Source organism: Taeniopygia guttata, chromosome 24, assembly GCF_048771995.1.
Source record: "Taeniopygia guttata chromosome 24, bTaeGut7.mat, whole genome shotgun sequence".
Lineage (NCBI taxonomy): Eukaryota > Metazoa > Chordata > Aves > Passeriformes > Estrildidae > Taeniopygia > Taeniopygia guttata.
In genome coordinates, this window is record NC_133049.1 from 5,997,831 (window position 1) to 6,012,113 (window position 14,283).

General features: G+C 47.3%; 1 protein-coding gene across 1 annotated transcript in view; it reads left to right on the plus strand.

Moving 5' to 3' along the window:
- Positions 1 to 4,407: 4,407 nt before the first annotated feature.
- SIK2 (salt inducible kinase 2) overlaps positions 4,408 to 14,283 on the plus strand; it is a 30,039-nt gene continuing 20,163 nt past the window's right edge. Inside the window, exons 1-4 of the mRNA XM_030290755.4 lie at positions 4,408 to 4,658; positions 10,313 to 10,429; positions 11,294 to 11,357; positions 12,627 to 12,788. Coding sequence (XP_030146615.4) covers positions 4,509 to 4,658; positions 10,313 to 10,429; positions 11,294 to 11,357; positions 12,627 to 12,788 — 493 coding nt within the window. The 5' untranslated portion in view covers positions 4,408 to 4,508. The remainder of the gene's footprint in view (positions 4,659 to 10,312; positions 10,430 to 11,293; positions 11,358 to 12,626; positions 12,789 to 14,283) is intronic.

Sequence of the window (14,283 nt, forward strand, 5' to 3'; positions counted from 1 at the left end):
AATGACCAAGCAACCGAAGAGCGCCGGGCAGGAACACAAATATTTCACACCTTTTGTTCTGCAGGTGATTTTCCGGCTCTGGGAGAGCAACACTGCTGCAGAACAAGATTATGAAGCACCTAAAATGTGTTTTAGTTGCCTAAAAGTTTGCTGTTCTCCATTGCACATCAATAAATAAATAGGGGGAAAAAAAATCATAAGCTGGGAGGAAACAAAGGTTTGGCAAAAAGGTGTTTTAAATGTGGCTGAAACAACAACAGAGCTGAGTGCAGGCATAGCCATGAATCTCTTCTGCCAAAATAGGCAGGAAGAAGTTTTTAGATCTCTGAGCTGTTGCTGACTGCTTCAAACAATGAAATATTTCAGTTGTCACAGCTGCTTCTCACTTCCTAAATGTCCCAGGTGCTGTGGCTGTGGCTCTGCAGTGTCACAGTGGCTGTTCTTCCACCAGGGCAAATAAAGCCCTGAAAGGAGAAATCCTTTTAAAAAATAAATCATCTTCCAATTGTTTTTAAAACAGCATCGAATGGGCAACAATTTCTCCTGAAAAGCAAAATCCTGATACAGGAGAGTGGTCAGGGCTGGGCACTCACAATATCTGCAATTTCTAATGCAACAATTAATGCAAATCAAGCAAAAGTCTGCCCACTTTTAATCTTGTGTTCTTGGCCTCCTTTTTTTTTTTTTTTTTTTCTTTTTGGCAGCTATTAAGCATCTTTCAGGCCCTGAAAATCAGGAAAATGAGGGGGAGAACTTGTCAGATGCTGGAGTTCAGGTGTGTAAAGCAATATTTTGGCAGCCAAGTGTGTGGTCCGACCTCTTGAGCATCCCGTTGAGCTCAGGCAGTGATCTGAGTGTGCTGGGAGTTATTAAGGCGAGGAAATGTTATAAATTCCGGAGTTCTGACACCTCCTTTGGGGCATCCCAGCTGCGGGAGGATGTGCGGGAGCTGCGACCACACGAGGGCATGTGCGCTCCACGTTGGTGCGCTGGAAAATCCGCTCAGCCCCGGCTTTGGGAGGAGTTTGAATCCCTTCCTTTGGAGCAGAGTAAAACCCATCAGCGGCCGCTGAAAGCTGCCCTGAAAAGGATCTTTTTTCTAATTTTTTTTTTAATTTTTTAAATTTATTTTTAAAAATTTTTTTTCTTTTTTTTTTTTTTTTTTTTTTTTTCCTTTTTTTTCTGTGGGTGCAGTTCCTCTCGTGGCATTTTTAACGCCTGTTTTGGTGACCTGAACTTTCCGGCTTTGTGGTGAGCTTTCTGCACAACTTTTCTCTTCCAAGTTTTCTCTTCTTTATTCATTTTGCACCGGGCTGAGGCTTGAAAGTGGGCAGGAAGCAAAGAAATGTTTGAGGGCTAAAAACTTCATTGAGATGACGTGACTGAGAAGGAGTATTAGGTAACATTCTGTTGGAAAAAAAGTAACTTTTGACACGCCGAGTTTGGATGCGAAGAAAAGGTGAAAGAGGAGTGAAATTTGGCAAGTGGCAGCTCGGGATGACACCATTTGCTATTCAGAGAGGATTCTGGAAGGTTCTCTCACGTACCCATCAATCACCCAAAGGGTGGATGTCTGACTAACCCGAGCCATCAGTTACTCACTGCCAGAACTTCTGCAGGGGATAAATAGAGCAGCAACAGCTCCCTTCTTCTCCATGGCAGCCCGAGCCAGCAGCGTCATCCCCAAATGTCACTCCTTGGAGGGATCTCATCAGCACTGAAGGACAAGCATTAATTTCGGCACAGAGATCTTCAGTTCCCTCTGCAGAACAGTCATCACAGGCAGCTTTACGTGCAAAACCTGTCTAAAAAGGGAAAGAACGACACAGCTTTGTTCCTTGCATTCTTCCACTCTTTTTCTTTATTCTTTTTTTTTTCTTTTTTTCTGTGTCCAGGCTCTGCTCTGAGGGCTTTGTGTCCACTGTGTGTGTTCACAAAGCTCTGTGGCTGATTCAACAGGCACGTGCTGTGCCATCAGCTTTGGGATGGGCCTTGTGCAGTCAGGGGAACTAAAAGTTTCCAGGGGTGATTCCTGGTTCCCAAATGTCAGAAAGGTTCCAGTCCTCCAGCCTGAGATGGAGGAGGGCAGAGGGAAGGACAGGCATGAGCTGGGACAGCAAAGACTGCTGAAACAAATGGGGAATTTTAAAATATAACTCCACACCTAAAGCCAAATCAGTGGACTCAGCACTGAAAAGGAAATTCAGCAGAAAGGGCCTTAAATTTTTTCACACATTCTCAGCTCTGATGGTCCTCAGACCATTTCAGGTCAAAGGGACCAACAGAGCTTCCAAATCTGCCTTTCCAAACGTGCAGGAAATAAAACAGAAGAATAATTCACTGAGAAAGGACCTGCAAAAGTCACCCTGCCCATCAGCCTGGCCACAAAAGTTATTGAAGGGCATTATTCAAACACCCCTCAAACACTGCTAGGACTGTGAGATGCTGGGCAGGATTTTGGGAGGCTGACAGACCCAGAAAAGGAATAATTGTGATCTGGAGTAAATTGACCTGCTGGAAACACGGCTTAGAGCCAGGGAGGGGAGATTTCCATCAGGAAACTGCATTTGGGACATGTAGGGTCTGATCCAGGTGGAGCAGCCTGGAGTCTTTGTGCATGGGCTGGAGACACCTGGGGCTGGACAGACAGACAGAAACTGGGGCTGGACAGACACCTGGGGCTGGACAGACACTGGAACTGGACAGACACTGGGGCTGGACAGACACTGGAACTGGACAGACACTGGAGCTGGACAGACAGACACTGGAACTTGACAGACACCTGGGGCTGCCTCATTCCTCTTAATCCCAAAATGAGCTGGGCATGTTTAGCTTAGAGGAGGCTGAGAGGATGGGGCCCGGCTCCGTTCAGTGTGACAGGATCAGGAGCATGTGCCATAAATTTAACAAGCACCGAGTTCCACCCTACCACGGGTCAGAACTTCCCATGGAGGGTGACAGGGCTTGGTGACCCCCCAGACCACCCGGGCGCTGCTGTGCCACCCGCCCCGGGTGACATTCCCTCTGCGAGGGCACTGAACCGGCTGATGCCAGCACGGAGGGGTCGCTCCGGTGCCTTCCGAGCCGCTCCGTGGGGACACAGCGCGGGTGCCACTCTGTCCCCCCGGCCGTGGTGGCACTGGCGGTGTCACATCGCGGGTGCCGCGGTGTCCCCCGGGGGTGGTGGCACTGTCCCAGCGCGGGTCCCGCGGCTGCCACCGCCGGGAGTGGCGGTGCTGGCACTGTCCCAGCGGTGCCGCGGTGTCCCCCGGGGGTGGTGGCACTGTCCCAGCGCGGGTGCCACTCTGTTCCCCCAGGGGTGGTGGCACTGGCACTGTCCCAGTGCAGGTCCCGCTGTGTCCTGGTACCGGCGGCACTGGCACCGTCCCAGGGCAGCCACGCTGTCCCCCAGGGTTGGTGACACTGGCACCGTCCCAATGTGGGTCCCGCTGTCCCGGTGGCGCTGGCACCGTCCCAGTGCGGGTCCCGCTGTCCCCCAGGGTTGGTGACACTGGCACCGTCCCAGTGTGGGTCTCGCTGTGTCCCGGTGGCACTGGCACGGTCCCAGGGCAGCCCCGCCGCCCGGTACCGGTGGCACTGGCACTATTCCAGTATGTGCCCCACCGCCCGGTACCGGTGGCGCTGGCACCGTCCCAGTGTGTGTCCCGCCGCCCGGTACCGGCGGCACTGGCACCGTCCCAGTGTGTGTCCCGCCGCCCGGTACCGGCGGCACTGGCACCGTCCCAGCAGAACCCCGCCACCCGGTCCCGGCGGCACTGACACCGTCCCAATGTGTGTCCCGCCGGCCGGTCCCGGCGGCACTGACACCGTCTCAGTGTGTGTCCCACCGCCCGGTCCCGGTGCCACTGGCACCATCCCAGCCGAGCCCGCCGCCCGGTCCCGGTTCCATTGGCACCGTCCCAGCCGAACCCGCTGCCCGGTCCCGGCGGCACTGGCACTATCCCAGTGTGTGTCCCGCCGCCCGGTGCCGGTGCCACTGGCACCATCCCAGCCGAACCCGCCGCCCGGTCCCGGCGGCGCTGGCACCGTCCCAGCCGAACCCGCCGCCCGGTACCGGTGCCACTGGCACCATCCCAGCCGAACCCGCCGCCCGGTACCGGCGGCACTGGCACTATTCCACTGTGTGTCCCACCGCCCGGTGCCGGTGGCACTGTCAATATTCCAGTATGTGCCCCGCCGCCCGGTGCTGGTGGCACTGGCACCGTCCCAGTGTGTGTCCCACCGCCCGGTCCCGGCGGCACTGGCACCGCCCCAGCCGAACCCACCGCCCGGTCCCGGTGCCATTGGCACCGTCCCAGCCGAACCCGCCGCCGGTGCGGGGCCCGGCGCTGCCCGGGGCGGGCCGTGGCCGCGCGGTTGCCATGGCGAGGCCCCGCCCGCCGTGACGCGCGCGGTGACGCCGGTCGGTGGCGGAGGGGGCGGCGCGGCCCCGGGGGCGCCGCGCGGAGCCGGAGCCGGAGCCGCCGCCGCCGCCCCCCGAGCCCAGCATGGTGATGGCCGAGCCCCGGCGGCCCCCGGCGCTGCTGCCCCGCGGGCTCGGGCCCGTCCGCGTCGGCTTCTACGACATCGAGGGCACGCTGGGCAAGGGCAACTTCGCGGTGGTGAAGCTGGCGCGGCACCGCATCACCCGCAGCGAGGTGGGCACGGCGCGGGGGGCGCGGCGGGGCCGCGGGGGCTGCGCGGGGCCGGTGCTCCCGGGAGCGCTCCGCTCCGCTCCTTTTTGTGCCGCTTTTGTCCCTTCCGTCACCTCCCGCGGGGACGCGGCTCCCGGGCCGCTGCCGTGGGGGGGTTCCCCCGCTCGCATCCTCCTGCGAAGGGCAGGACGCCCCCGAGGCCGCGGGGGGATGCCCGAGGATGTCACCCGCAGGATGTCACACCCCCCTCTCCCCACCCTAAACCCCCCCCAAGGATGCCACCCGAATGATGCCACCCCCAGGATGTCACCCCCAGGGTGGTGGCATCACCCCCAGGGTGGTGGCATCGCTGCCGGGATGGCACCGCAAGGATGCTCCGGTGCTGCTCCAGCAGCACTTTTTGCTCCCTGGGAAGGGTCAAACCTTGTGCTGTGCCTGCCGCCGTGCCCTGGATATTTTCGGGTTTCCTGACCTGGGCAATGCTGGGTTATCTGTTTCAGCAGAGGAACTTGTGTGTGTGTGTGTGTGTATGTGTGTGTGTGCTGAATTCTTCACGGCATCCTGCAAGTTCACCAAATCCAACCATTTTTAGCCTCTTTGTTCAACCGCCCCCGTGTATTACCCGGTGATTATTGTTAATACCTGGCGCTTTACCTAAAACAAAAATGATTGTCTGTCTGCCTTGGTAAAAATGTAGTCGTGTTCACTTTAAAAAAAAAAAAAAAGAAAAAAAAAAGGAGGTATTTGATGAGAGTAATGGCTCTGAAGGATCAGCTTCCTCTTCTGCGTTGTTTTAGGTAGTTTTAGTTGCTACACCTAGAGGTGAGCTTTTTGTAAGGCTCTCTTCTGGTGGCTTTCATTGTTGACTGAAGAAGAGGTTCCTGGCTGCTCTGTCCCTGGCCAAAGTCACTCAAACACTGTCCCAAGGCCTGCAGGTATTCACCACCGTGGGCTTGGGGGGGAAAAATCATAAAATCCTAAAATCATCCCTTCAGGAATGGCAACATGCCCTGGAAGCTGCAGCTCAGCTGAGGACAGCAAACCCTGGGTGCTACCAGGGCGCCTGTGATCCATGAATTCTGCATGGAAGGGACTGACAGAAACTTCTCCTTGTGCCTCATTCCTCAAGTTCATCCTAAACTCGGTTCTTCCCGAGCCCTTCCTCGCTCCTGCTGAGGAGCCAAGCAGCGCCAGCCTTCCCTTTCCAAGTTTGGTGCCATGTGCCAGAATTGCAAATGCTCCACTTGAAGATACTCACTTGTCATTGCTCTGCAGCCCTCATTTCTTTTTGGCAGGCTTTGTGATGGAGATGAAAACTTTAAGCTTGGTTTTTATTGTCGTTTTAGAAAGCCTGTTTGTTTAGCATTGTTGGAAATAACAAAGGTTACAGAAAGCACAGAGCTTAAAAGCTCCCTGATTCCTGGATGATTCTTTCATCTGTGTCCTAAGGAACTGCTGAATTCTCTTAGTCTTGATTTTTTTTTTTTAAACCAGCTTTTCTGTCCAGCCTGCAGCCTTTTTATCTTCTGGGGGATTTTTACAGCAAATTTGCCCGTGCTGGAGGACTTTTTGTCAAGGTCTTTGATTTTTTGAGTCAGCTCTGATTTCTGCAGTGAGAGATGCAGGAGTGTTTTTCTGGAACTGAATTGCTGAGTTGGTTGCTGGAAGTATTTACACAATCTTAGAGGAAGGGGAACCCTGTTAAGATCACTTCTGGTGATGTCAGAGGAAATCAATTCCAGCCAAATACTCTGGAATAAGCGCTTCCAGCTTGGAGCAGCTCACCTGATTGTCGGACCCCTGAGCACACAGAGTGGAAATCCTGCTTGTTAATGACTCCACACTGGAGGGTTTTCATGTTTCAAGCTTTTTCTAAACTGTTGCTTAAGTTCCAGTGGAAGAATATTCAGTTTTTAGGTCCTGGTGCACCCTCAGGTCTGTGCTACAGGAGGATGCTGTGATGCTGCTGAGACTTGCTCAAAAAACCTGTTTTAAAAGGACTGCTTGTCAAAGTTTCTCCTGAATCTCCTGATTTCAACCCTTTACATTCAGAACCTGTTTGTTGTTGGGCTTTTCTAGCACTGGCATTTTGAAATTGTGTTTTATATGATTCTGATCTTTGAAATATTTGCCTTTTTATTTTTTAACACAACTCTGCCTAGCCAATAACCATCAAATTAAAAAGATGGGCTCTTATTACCTGGATTGTGTACAATCCATCCATTTTATGGAAAGGCTATAGGTGAGAAGATAAAATTGTTGCCATAAATTGTTAGCAAAGGTGGGAATGAAATGAAAACACAAAGCAGGAGAACAACACAGGGTGTGTGCAAACAAAATCAGAAATCATAATTTGAATTCATGCAAGTTCTGAATAACCACGCAGAAGTGTGAAAGTTGGGAAAAATGGGGGGATTAATAAATATATCAGGTGATAAAGATATCAGGAATAAATAAATTAAATAAGGATATGTAGGAATAGAGGTGCTGCCTGACCCTTTTTACTGCCAGTCCACCCAGGGGGGGCTGAACCCGACCTTTGCTTGGCTTGTTTGGGGTTTTTGGTGCCATTTGAGTGGAGGCCACGTGGCTTTTTGCTGCCACGCTCCTTTCTTGATGCTGCTGCCCAGAAATCCTGTGATCCCAGGGCAGCTCCTGCTAATGAGGCGTGGAAATGAGCAGAGTTTTTCCTGGGGAGGAGGAGAGGAGGGAAGGGGAATAATTCCTGGCGTAAAACTTGGAGGAGATGGAGATTTGCTTCCACTGAAATGGGATGGGAGTGGAATAAGGGAAAGGTTTGGAATGTAGGAAATAGGGGAAAGGTTTGGAGTAGGTGAAGGTGCTGCTTGGAAAATGCAGGAATTTGGGAACCCACCCCTAAAAGCCTTAATTAACTCCCCCTAAGGATTAATCCCCTGCAGAGGAACTCTGCTCACTGCTCCCCAGGGGAAAACAAAACCTGGCTCTCCCTGCGGCTCCCAGATGTGCTTTCACCTGGCTGCTGTTACAGGGAATTTGTATTTTTCTCTGGGAAAAAAGTATGAAAAATGACCCTGCAGCCCCTGATTTGATCTGTGGCACCAGTTCAGGTGAGCTCAGGTATTTGCAAAGTCAGTAACTCCAGCAGAGACAGCAGCTCCCTGTGCTGCACAACAAAACACGGAGTTTTTCCAGCCTGCAGGAAGTTGTGGTTGTTAGTTTTAATGCATTTTATCTGTTTTAAGAATACACTGGGTTAACAAATCTGAATTTCTGTAACCTGCAGGGACAAAGCTCTGTTTGAATGTGAACTTGTAGCGGGAGGTTGTGTTGTGGTTTTGGTTTTTTTGCTTGGGTGTTTGCTTTTTTGCCTTTGTTTTTGCTTTCAAGAATTAAAGGAACAAAACAAAAACAATGAAAACTGACAGTTGGAGTAGCTGAGGAGCAGCGGCAGAAGAACTTTCATCTTTTCTTGACAAGCATTTCATCCTCACTCCTTGGCAGTTGCAATTCCCAGATGTCAGGGCAGGATTGAGCAAACTCCAATTCCCTGGGCCTTCAGTGGAAGAGGGAAGGAAATAAGTGCAGTTCCTTGTATTTTAAAATGAGAAGAAACCACAAAAGCTGCAAAGATATCTTGGAATGCAATTCCTTAAGCAGCAAAATCTGGTGACAGGGAGAGATCAGGGATTTTTTGGTTTTGCTTCTCAGGTGAAAGATGTGCTGACATCATATATTGAAATTTGGGGGGTTTTTTTGTTGTTTATTTCGAGCTGTTGCCAGTAGTTTTTGGCAAGCTGCATGTTTAGGAACAAAACACACTTTTCAGATAGGAAACTGCTCCGTGGCTTGAAGGAGCTTCTCCACCTCTAAGAATTACATCCCTTTTCCTGTCATCAAGAGACAGCTGAGCTCATGGACAAAAAGGAGCTGCTGAATTCCCTGTTCCTGCTCACATCCTTGGGAAGACTTTGCTGGATTTTAAGTATTTTCAAGTGGTTCTTCTGTAAAATCTTCCCTGGTCCTGGAAAAATGAAGATGCAGAGCAAGCTGAGGTATTAAATTGCATTTGAGTGGAGGAGCTGCTGCTCTCCTGTGGTATATATATATATTTTATGGACATATTTCATGCACACTGGAAGTTGTGCATTTTCCTGGGAGTTGGGGAAAGACTGGGGACTTTTTAAAGAGGGAAAATCAGAGTGAGCTGAAGTCAATAAATAGTTAATTGTGAACTCAGGTGGGCCCATAATCAGTGTTAGAGCAGATCATGAGGTTCACCTCCTGTGGATTTCTGTCTCCTGTGCAGCAGCACTCCCATGCTCAATAGTTTATATATAATAATTCTGCTATAATTTGGATTATTAGTGGGACTTGCATTGTTTGCTCCTGCTTCAGCATTAATAAAGTGACATTCAGGATGAACAAACACCATTTGTATATTCAACACTCTTTAACACTGTTGTATTTTCACTTTCTTCTTGGTTTCAATTTTAAATGTCTTCTGTTGGAACATTTTAGGCCCCTCAGCATCTAGAGTGATCTTCCCTTTTCATTTATTGGCTAAAAAACAAGGTCAGCAGGGCCAGGATGTGTTTTGTGAATTAATTGAGATGTGTTTCCAAGGTTTGACTGGTAAATTCATCTGCAGAGTTTTTATCTCTGAAGGGATGAACTGCAGATACCCTTTCATAATAACATATGAATTAATTAAATATGCCACAGCAACTGCCTGGAGCCCCTAGGTTTGGACTGTTTGTGTGGAGCCAACACAAGAGTTTTAAGTTTTTCTCTTTAAATATCCTTTTGTGGGACTCTGATTTGTCACCTTGACTCCTGGAATGGGCACCACTGAGCTTTTTAAGGAGATGTTGCTCACTACAAATTGCTGATTGAAGAGCACCTGGAGCACTGACCTCCCTCACCTGTTCTGTGCTTTCCATTCTATGGAAAACCTGCTTTTTCTCATGGAAAACCTGCTTTATCTCATAGAAAACCTACTTTTTCACATAGAAAACCCACTTTTACTCATAGAAAAACTACTTTTTCTCATGGAAAACCTGCTTTTACTCATGGGAAACCTGCTTTTTTTCACTGAAAACATACTTTCACTCATGGAAAACCCACTTTTACTCAAGGAAAACCTGCTTGTTCTCATAGAAGACCTGCTTTTACTCATGGAAAACCTGCTTTTTCCCATAGAAAACCAGCTTTTTCTCATGGAAAACCTACTTTTACTCATGGGAAACCTGCTTTCTCTCATAGAAAACCTACTTTTACTCATGGAAAACCTGTTTACTCATGGAGATCCTGCTTTTTCTCATTGAAAACCTGCTTTTTCTCATTGAAAACCTGCTTTTTCTCATTGAAAACCTGCTTTTTCTCATTGAAAACCTGGTTTTCCTCATGGAAAACCTGCTTTTTCTCATAGAAAAACTACTTTTTCTCCTGGAAAACCTGCTTTTTTTCACATGCTGATGTGGGTGAGAGCCCTGCAGCCCCTCAGAGGGACCCCAGCCACTTTCAGTGCTGCCCTGCTGTATTTTTCACTGTGGGATTTGTATTTCAGAAAGCCTCCAGGTACCTGGTGCTTCATTATTCTCTTTTAAATGAGGGTCAACTCACGAGGAGCAACTTGGGGGAGATTTTAAACCTCATTTTTTGCTCTTGGTCTGCAGGTGGCAATAAAAATCATCGACAAATCTCAGCTGGATGCTGTGAATCTGGAGAAGATTTACAGGGAGGTGCAGATAATGAAGATGCTCGACCACCCACACATCATAAAACTCTACCAGGTAGGCTTAGAGGGGTTTTTCCCCATTTTTTCCCCCTTTTTTCCTCTTTTTTCCTGTCTCTTGATTATTCTAAACAAAAATGAAGATCCCAGTTAAGACCAGTTCAACTTTAAATTAATTTCCTGCACAAGAAGCTGGCCTTTAAAATATTTTAAAAAAAATAGGGCTTGAATTTAAAAGATAAAACTGGTCTTTAAAATATCGATGTAGCAGGTAGAGATGGAGCTCAAGGAGTTAAATTTGCAATTGCCTCGATAATATCTCCCCTCAGTTCCTTTCTGAATGAATGACACCACACAAAAGTGGCAGAGAAGAGAGTGAGAATATTTAAATTAAGCCTGAAAATCAGCAGGATCACTTGAAGGGAGGGTGGTGCTCACTCCTCTGGTTAAAAATGCATTTGATAAATGAATTTATTTTAAAAATAGCCTTCAAATTGTCTCCCTGGTTTGCTTTTATTTGTGAGCAGCCTCTTGGGACTTTCAGGCCAGTTAAGAAATAAAATGCAAAAACAAATTCACAAAGCTCTTGCCCACGGACGAGTTCAGCTGATGCTGAAATGTTTCCCTGAGGTTAATTGAAATAAACTCAAAATACATTGGAATTTCTCTGAGGTTTTTGAAATAAACCCAATAAAAATACATTGGAATTGTTGCCCTGAAATCTGAAATGGCTTTTTGAAGTGGAGGATTGTGACAATTCCACCTGTGAGGCAGAACTTTCCCAGCTTTAGGAGAGATCCATAAAAATAAAAGATCAATAAAAATAAAGATCAATAAAAATAAAAGATCTTTTTGGGTGGTTTTTGGCTTTTTTTTTTTTGCTCTTCCCACAAGCTCTCATTTCTCATTTCTGCATCCATAGGTGATGGAGACCAAAAGCATGCTGTACCTGGTGACAGAATTTGCCAAAAATGGGGAGATTTTTGGTAAGCAGATTTCCATGTTCCGTTTTTTCATGCACCCCTGGGGTCTGTGTAAATAAGGATTTTTGGGTCTGTATTAGATTTAATATTTCTGTTGTTTAGATTTCATATTTCTGTGTACCTGCAGAACTGAAAATCTTCTTGTTTTAAATTTGATTTCCTCTGTTTCAGTTGGGTTCCACTGCCTCTTCTCCTTTTGCTGGGCTTTGTCCTGGGACAAAAATCCTGCTCCTTTGGCTCTGAATCTAAAATAATTTGTGGCTTTATTTTATTATAATAAAACATTAGTTTATTAGTTTTTTATTAGATTATTATACAATTAATATATATATACTTTTAAGTTCCTTGGAGAGTGGTTCCTGTGCCCAGGGGCCAGCGCAGTGCCCCCATCCCAATCCCTGTTGGCAGGGATAATGATAATAATAATAATAATAATAATAATAATAATAATAATAATAATAATAATAATATCTGGTTAATGCACAACCCCTGCTGCTCGAGGGGGGACAGGGGTGATCCCACCATAAATAAATAAATAATAATTTCTGATGATTTGACTTCCCAGATTGGGAAAATGCTGAGCATAAAAGAAGGAGCAGAGAAAAATTTCCTTTTTTTCCCCCATTTTCTTAAAGGGTTGAGTGGGAGAACAACAAACTGAAGATTTGTTTGAACTTCTTTGTGCTAATTATTGGGAGGAAATCATTGAGTTTCAATCTTTAAACCTGATTTGCTCGATTTCTGCTGCTTTTATTTCCCAGATTGAGTTCTATTGTGAAAATACTGTAAAAATACTGAGCAGGTAGCTCTAAAAGAAAGAACAGAGAAAAAATTCTTTTTTTTTTTTTGGAGAGTTGGGTGGGAGAACAACAAACTGGAAGCTGATTTGAGTTCCTTTGGGCTGATTTTTGGGGAGAAATCCCTGAATTTCATGATTGTTACTTGCTGTCCAGTCTGTTTTTTAAACCTGATTTATTGAAGTTCTGCTGCTTTTATTTCCCAGATTATGAGTCCTGTTATGAAAATATTGTGCAAATATTGACCAGGTAGCTAGAAAAGAAGGACCAGAGAGAAAAAAAAACAGAGAAAAAAATTTCCTTTTTTTTTTGGTTTTGAGGATTGGCTGGGAGACGAAGAGCTGGAAAATAATTTGATTTTCCTTCTGCTCAATTTTTGGGGGAAACCCTGCCATGCCAGTGTTGCTGCCTGCTGTCCAGGCTGATTAAAAGCAGATTTATTGATTTATTTGATTGGTGCTGATTGATTTCCCAGATTACCTGGCCAGCCACGGGCGCCTGAGCGAGGCCGAGGCGCGGCGCAAATTCTGGCAGATCCTGTCGGCAGTGGAATATTGCCACGGCAGGAAAATCGTGCACAGGGACCTCAAAGCTGAGAACCTCCTGCTGGACAACAACATGAACATCAAAATCGCAGGTATTCCATGCAGCAACACCTTATTTTTGTGTATTTTTAAATAAAATTTCCCCCCGCTGATTCGCTGGTGCTGCCCGAGATTCCGTTGTGGTTTTCCACGTTAATATTTTTCCATGGTGGGTGTCAAAGTCCATCCAAATTTCCAATTTTAACTTCCAGGGGAAAAAAAAAATTAGTTTTTCTGTAGAGTTATAGACATTTTTTGTGGGTGTCTTTAAAGCTGCCAGATGTTCAGGTTAAAACAGAGTTAATCAAATAACTTCTTTCAACATTATAAAAAAAAAAACTCTCAAAATGGAAGCTTATTGATTTTTTTTTTCCTTTTTGCATGCATGATTTCACTTTAATTATAAATTTAGACACAGCAGATGTTGCTAGCAATAGAAATCATTTTCATTACAATTCCACGGATCCTTCCATGCTGCCTTTAGCCCAGAGAGGCTGGAAATGGATAAAATAGAGAATATCTTGATTTTGGGAGGCTGTTAACTTCAGTTTTCAGTAATAGTCTTCTTATATTTGCTGCTTAGATTTCTTTATGTTTCTTTTTGGTGATTTCTTACCAAGAGGTAATTTTAAATCCCAGTAATAGGGGAGCAGGAAGGGAAGGGGAGTGAAGGAAGGAGAAGGAATTTCCCTTTCTCAGGCTGAGAAAGGTGAAATGATGAAGCATTTCTGGGTTATTTTACCTTTTCATTTCCCTGCTGGCATTTCTGGAATGGTGCAAAAGGGTTGTGGAGCATTCCCCAGGTGGGTTCATCAGTGCTGCTGTTTTTGGGGTGTTTTTCCTCTGCTCATTTCTGATTTCATCCTTGGATGCAGCTCCTGGCAATCAGAGCACCTGGAGAATGATGGCTGAGAGATAATTTATTCACCAGGCCAGTTTATACTGAATAAATCCTAAATACAGTCTGAGGGCTGCCAGTTTATACTGAATAAATCCTAAATACGGTCCGAGGGCTGCCAGTCACCCCCTTGCTCTGAGGAACTGAGCTGAAAAAAGGGAATTTCTGTGCTGTTGTTCATCTGTGCTTTCTTTCCTGCCTTCACTGGCACGTTTTTGCCCTCTGATCCCTCTGATGTTCAGCCTGGCAGAGCTTTCCAGAGCTCCTCAGGGCTCTCAGCTCCTGCATCCAGAGCTTTTCCTGCCCTGGATGTCCTGAGCATTTCAGGGATGCGAATCCCCTGGGAGAAGCTCCCTCCAAAGCAGCTCAGGAGAGCCAGGAGCTGTTCTAGCCCTGGGAATTTCGGTGTTGGAGCTCTCCAGGGAGCCCAGGAAAAGGGCTGGAAATGGGATGAGGAGATTCCACCAGCTCTGCCCTGCCCCAGCTGCTCTGCTGCTCCACTTCTCCCGTGCACAAAGTTAATTACAGGTGGGCTGCATGCAAATGAGCCCATTAACTGGTTCTTCTGTGCATCTCAGTCGGGCTTTATCAGGTTGATAAGAGCTCCCCGTGTCCAGCTTGGCAGCTGGAGGAAAGTTCAGGCTGCTGGA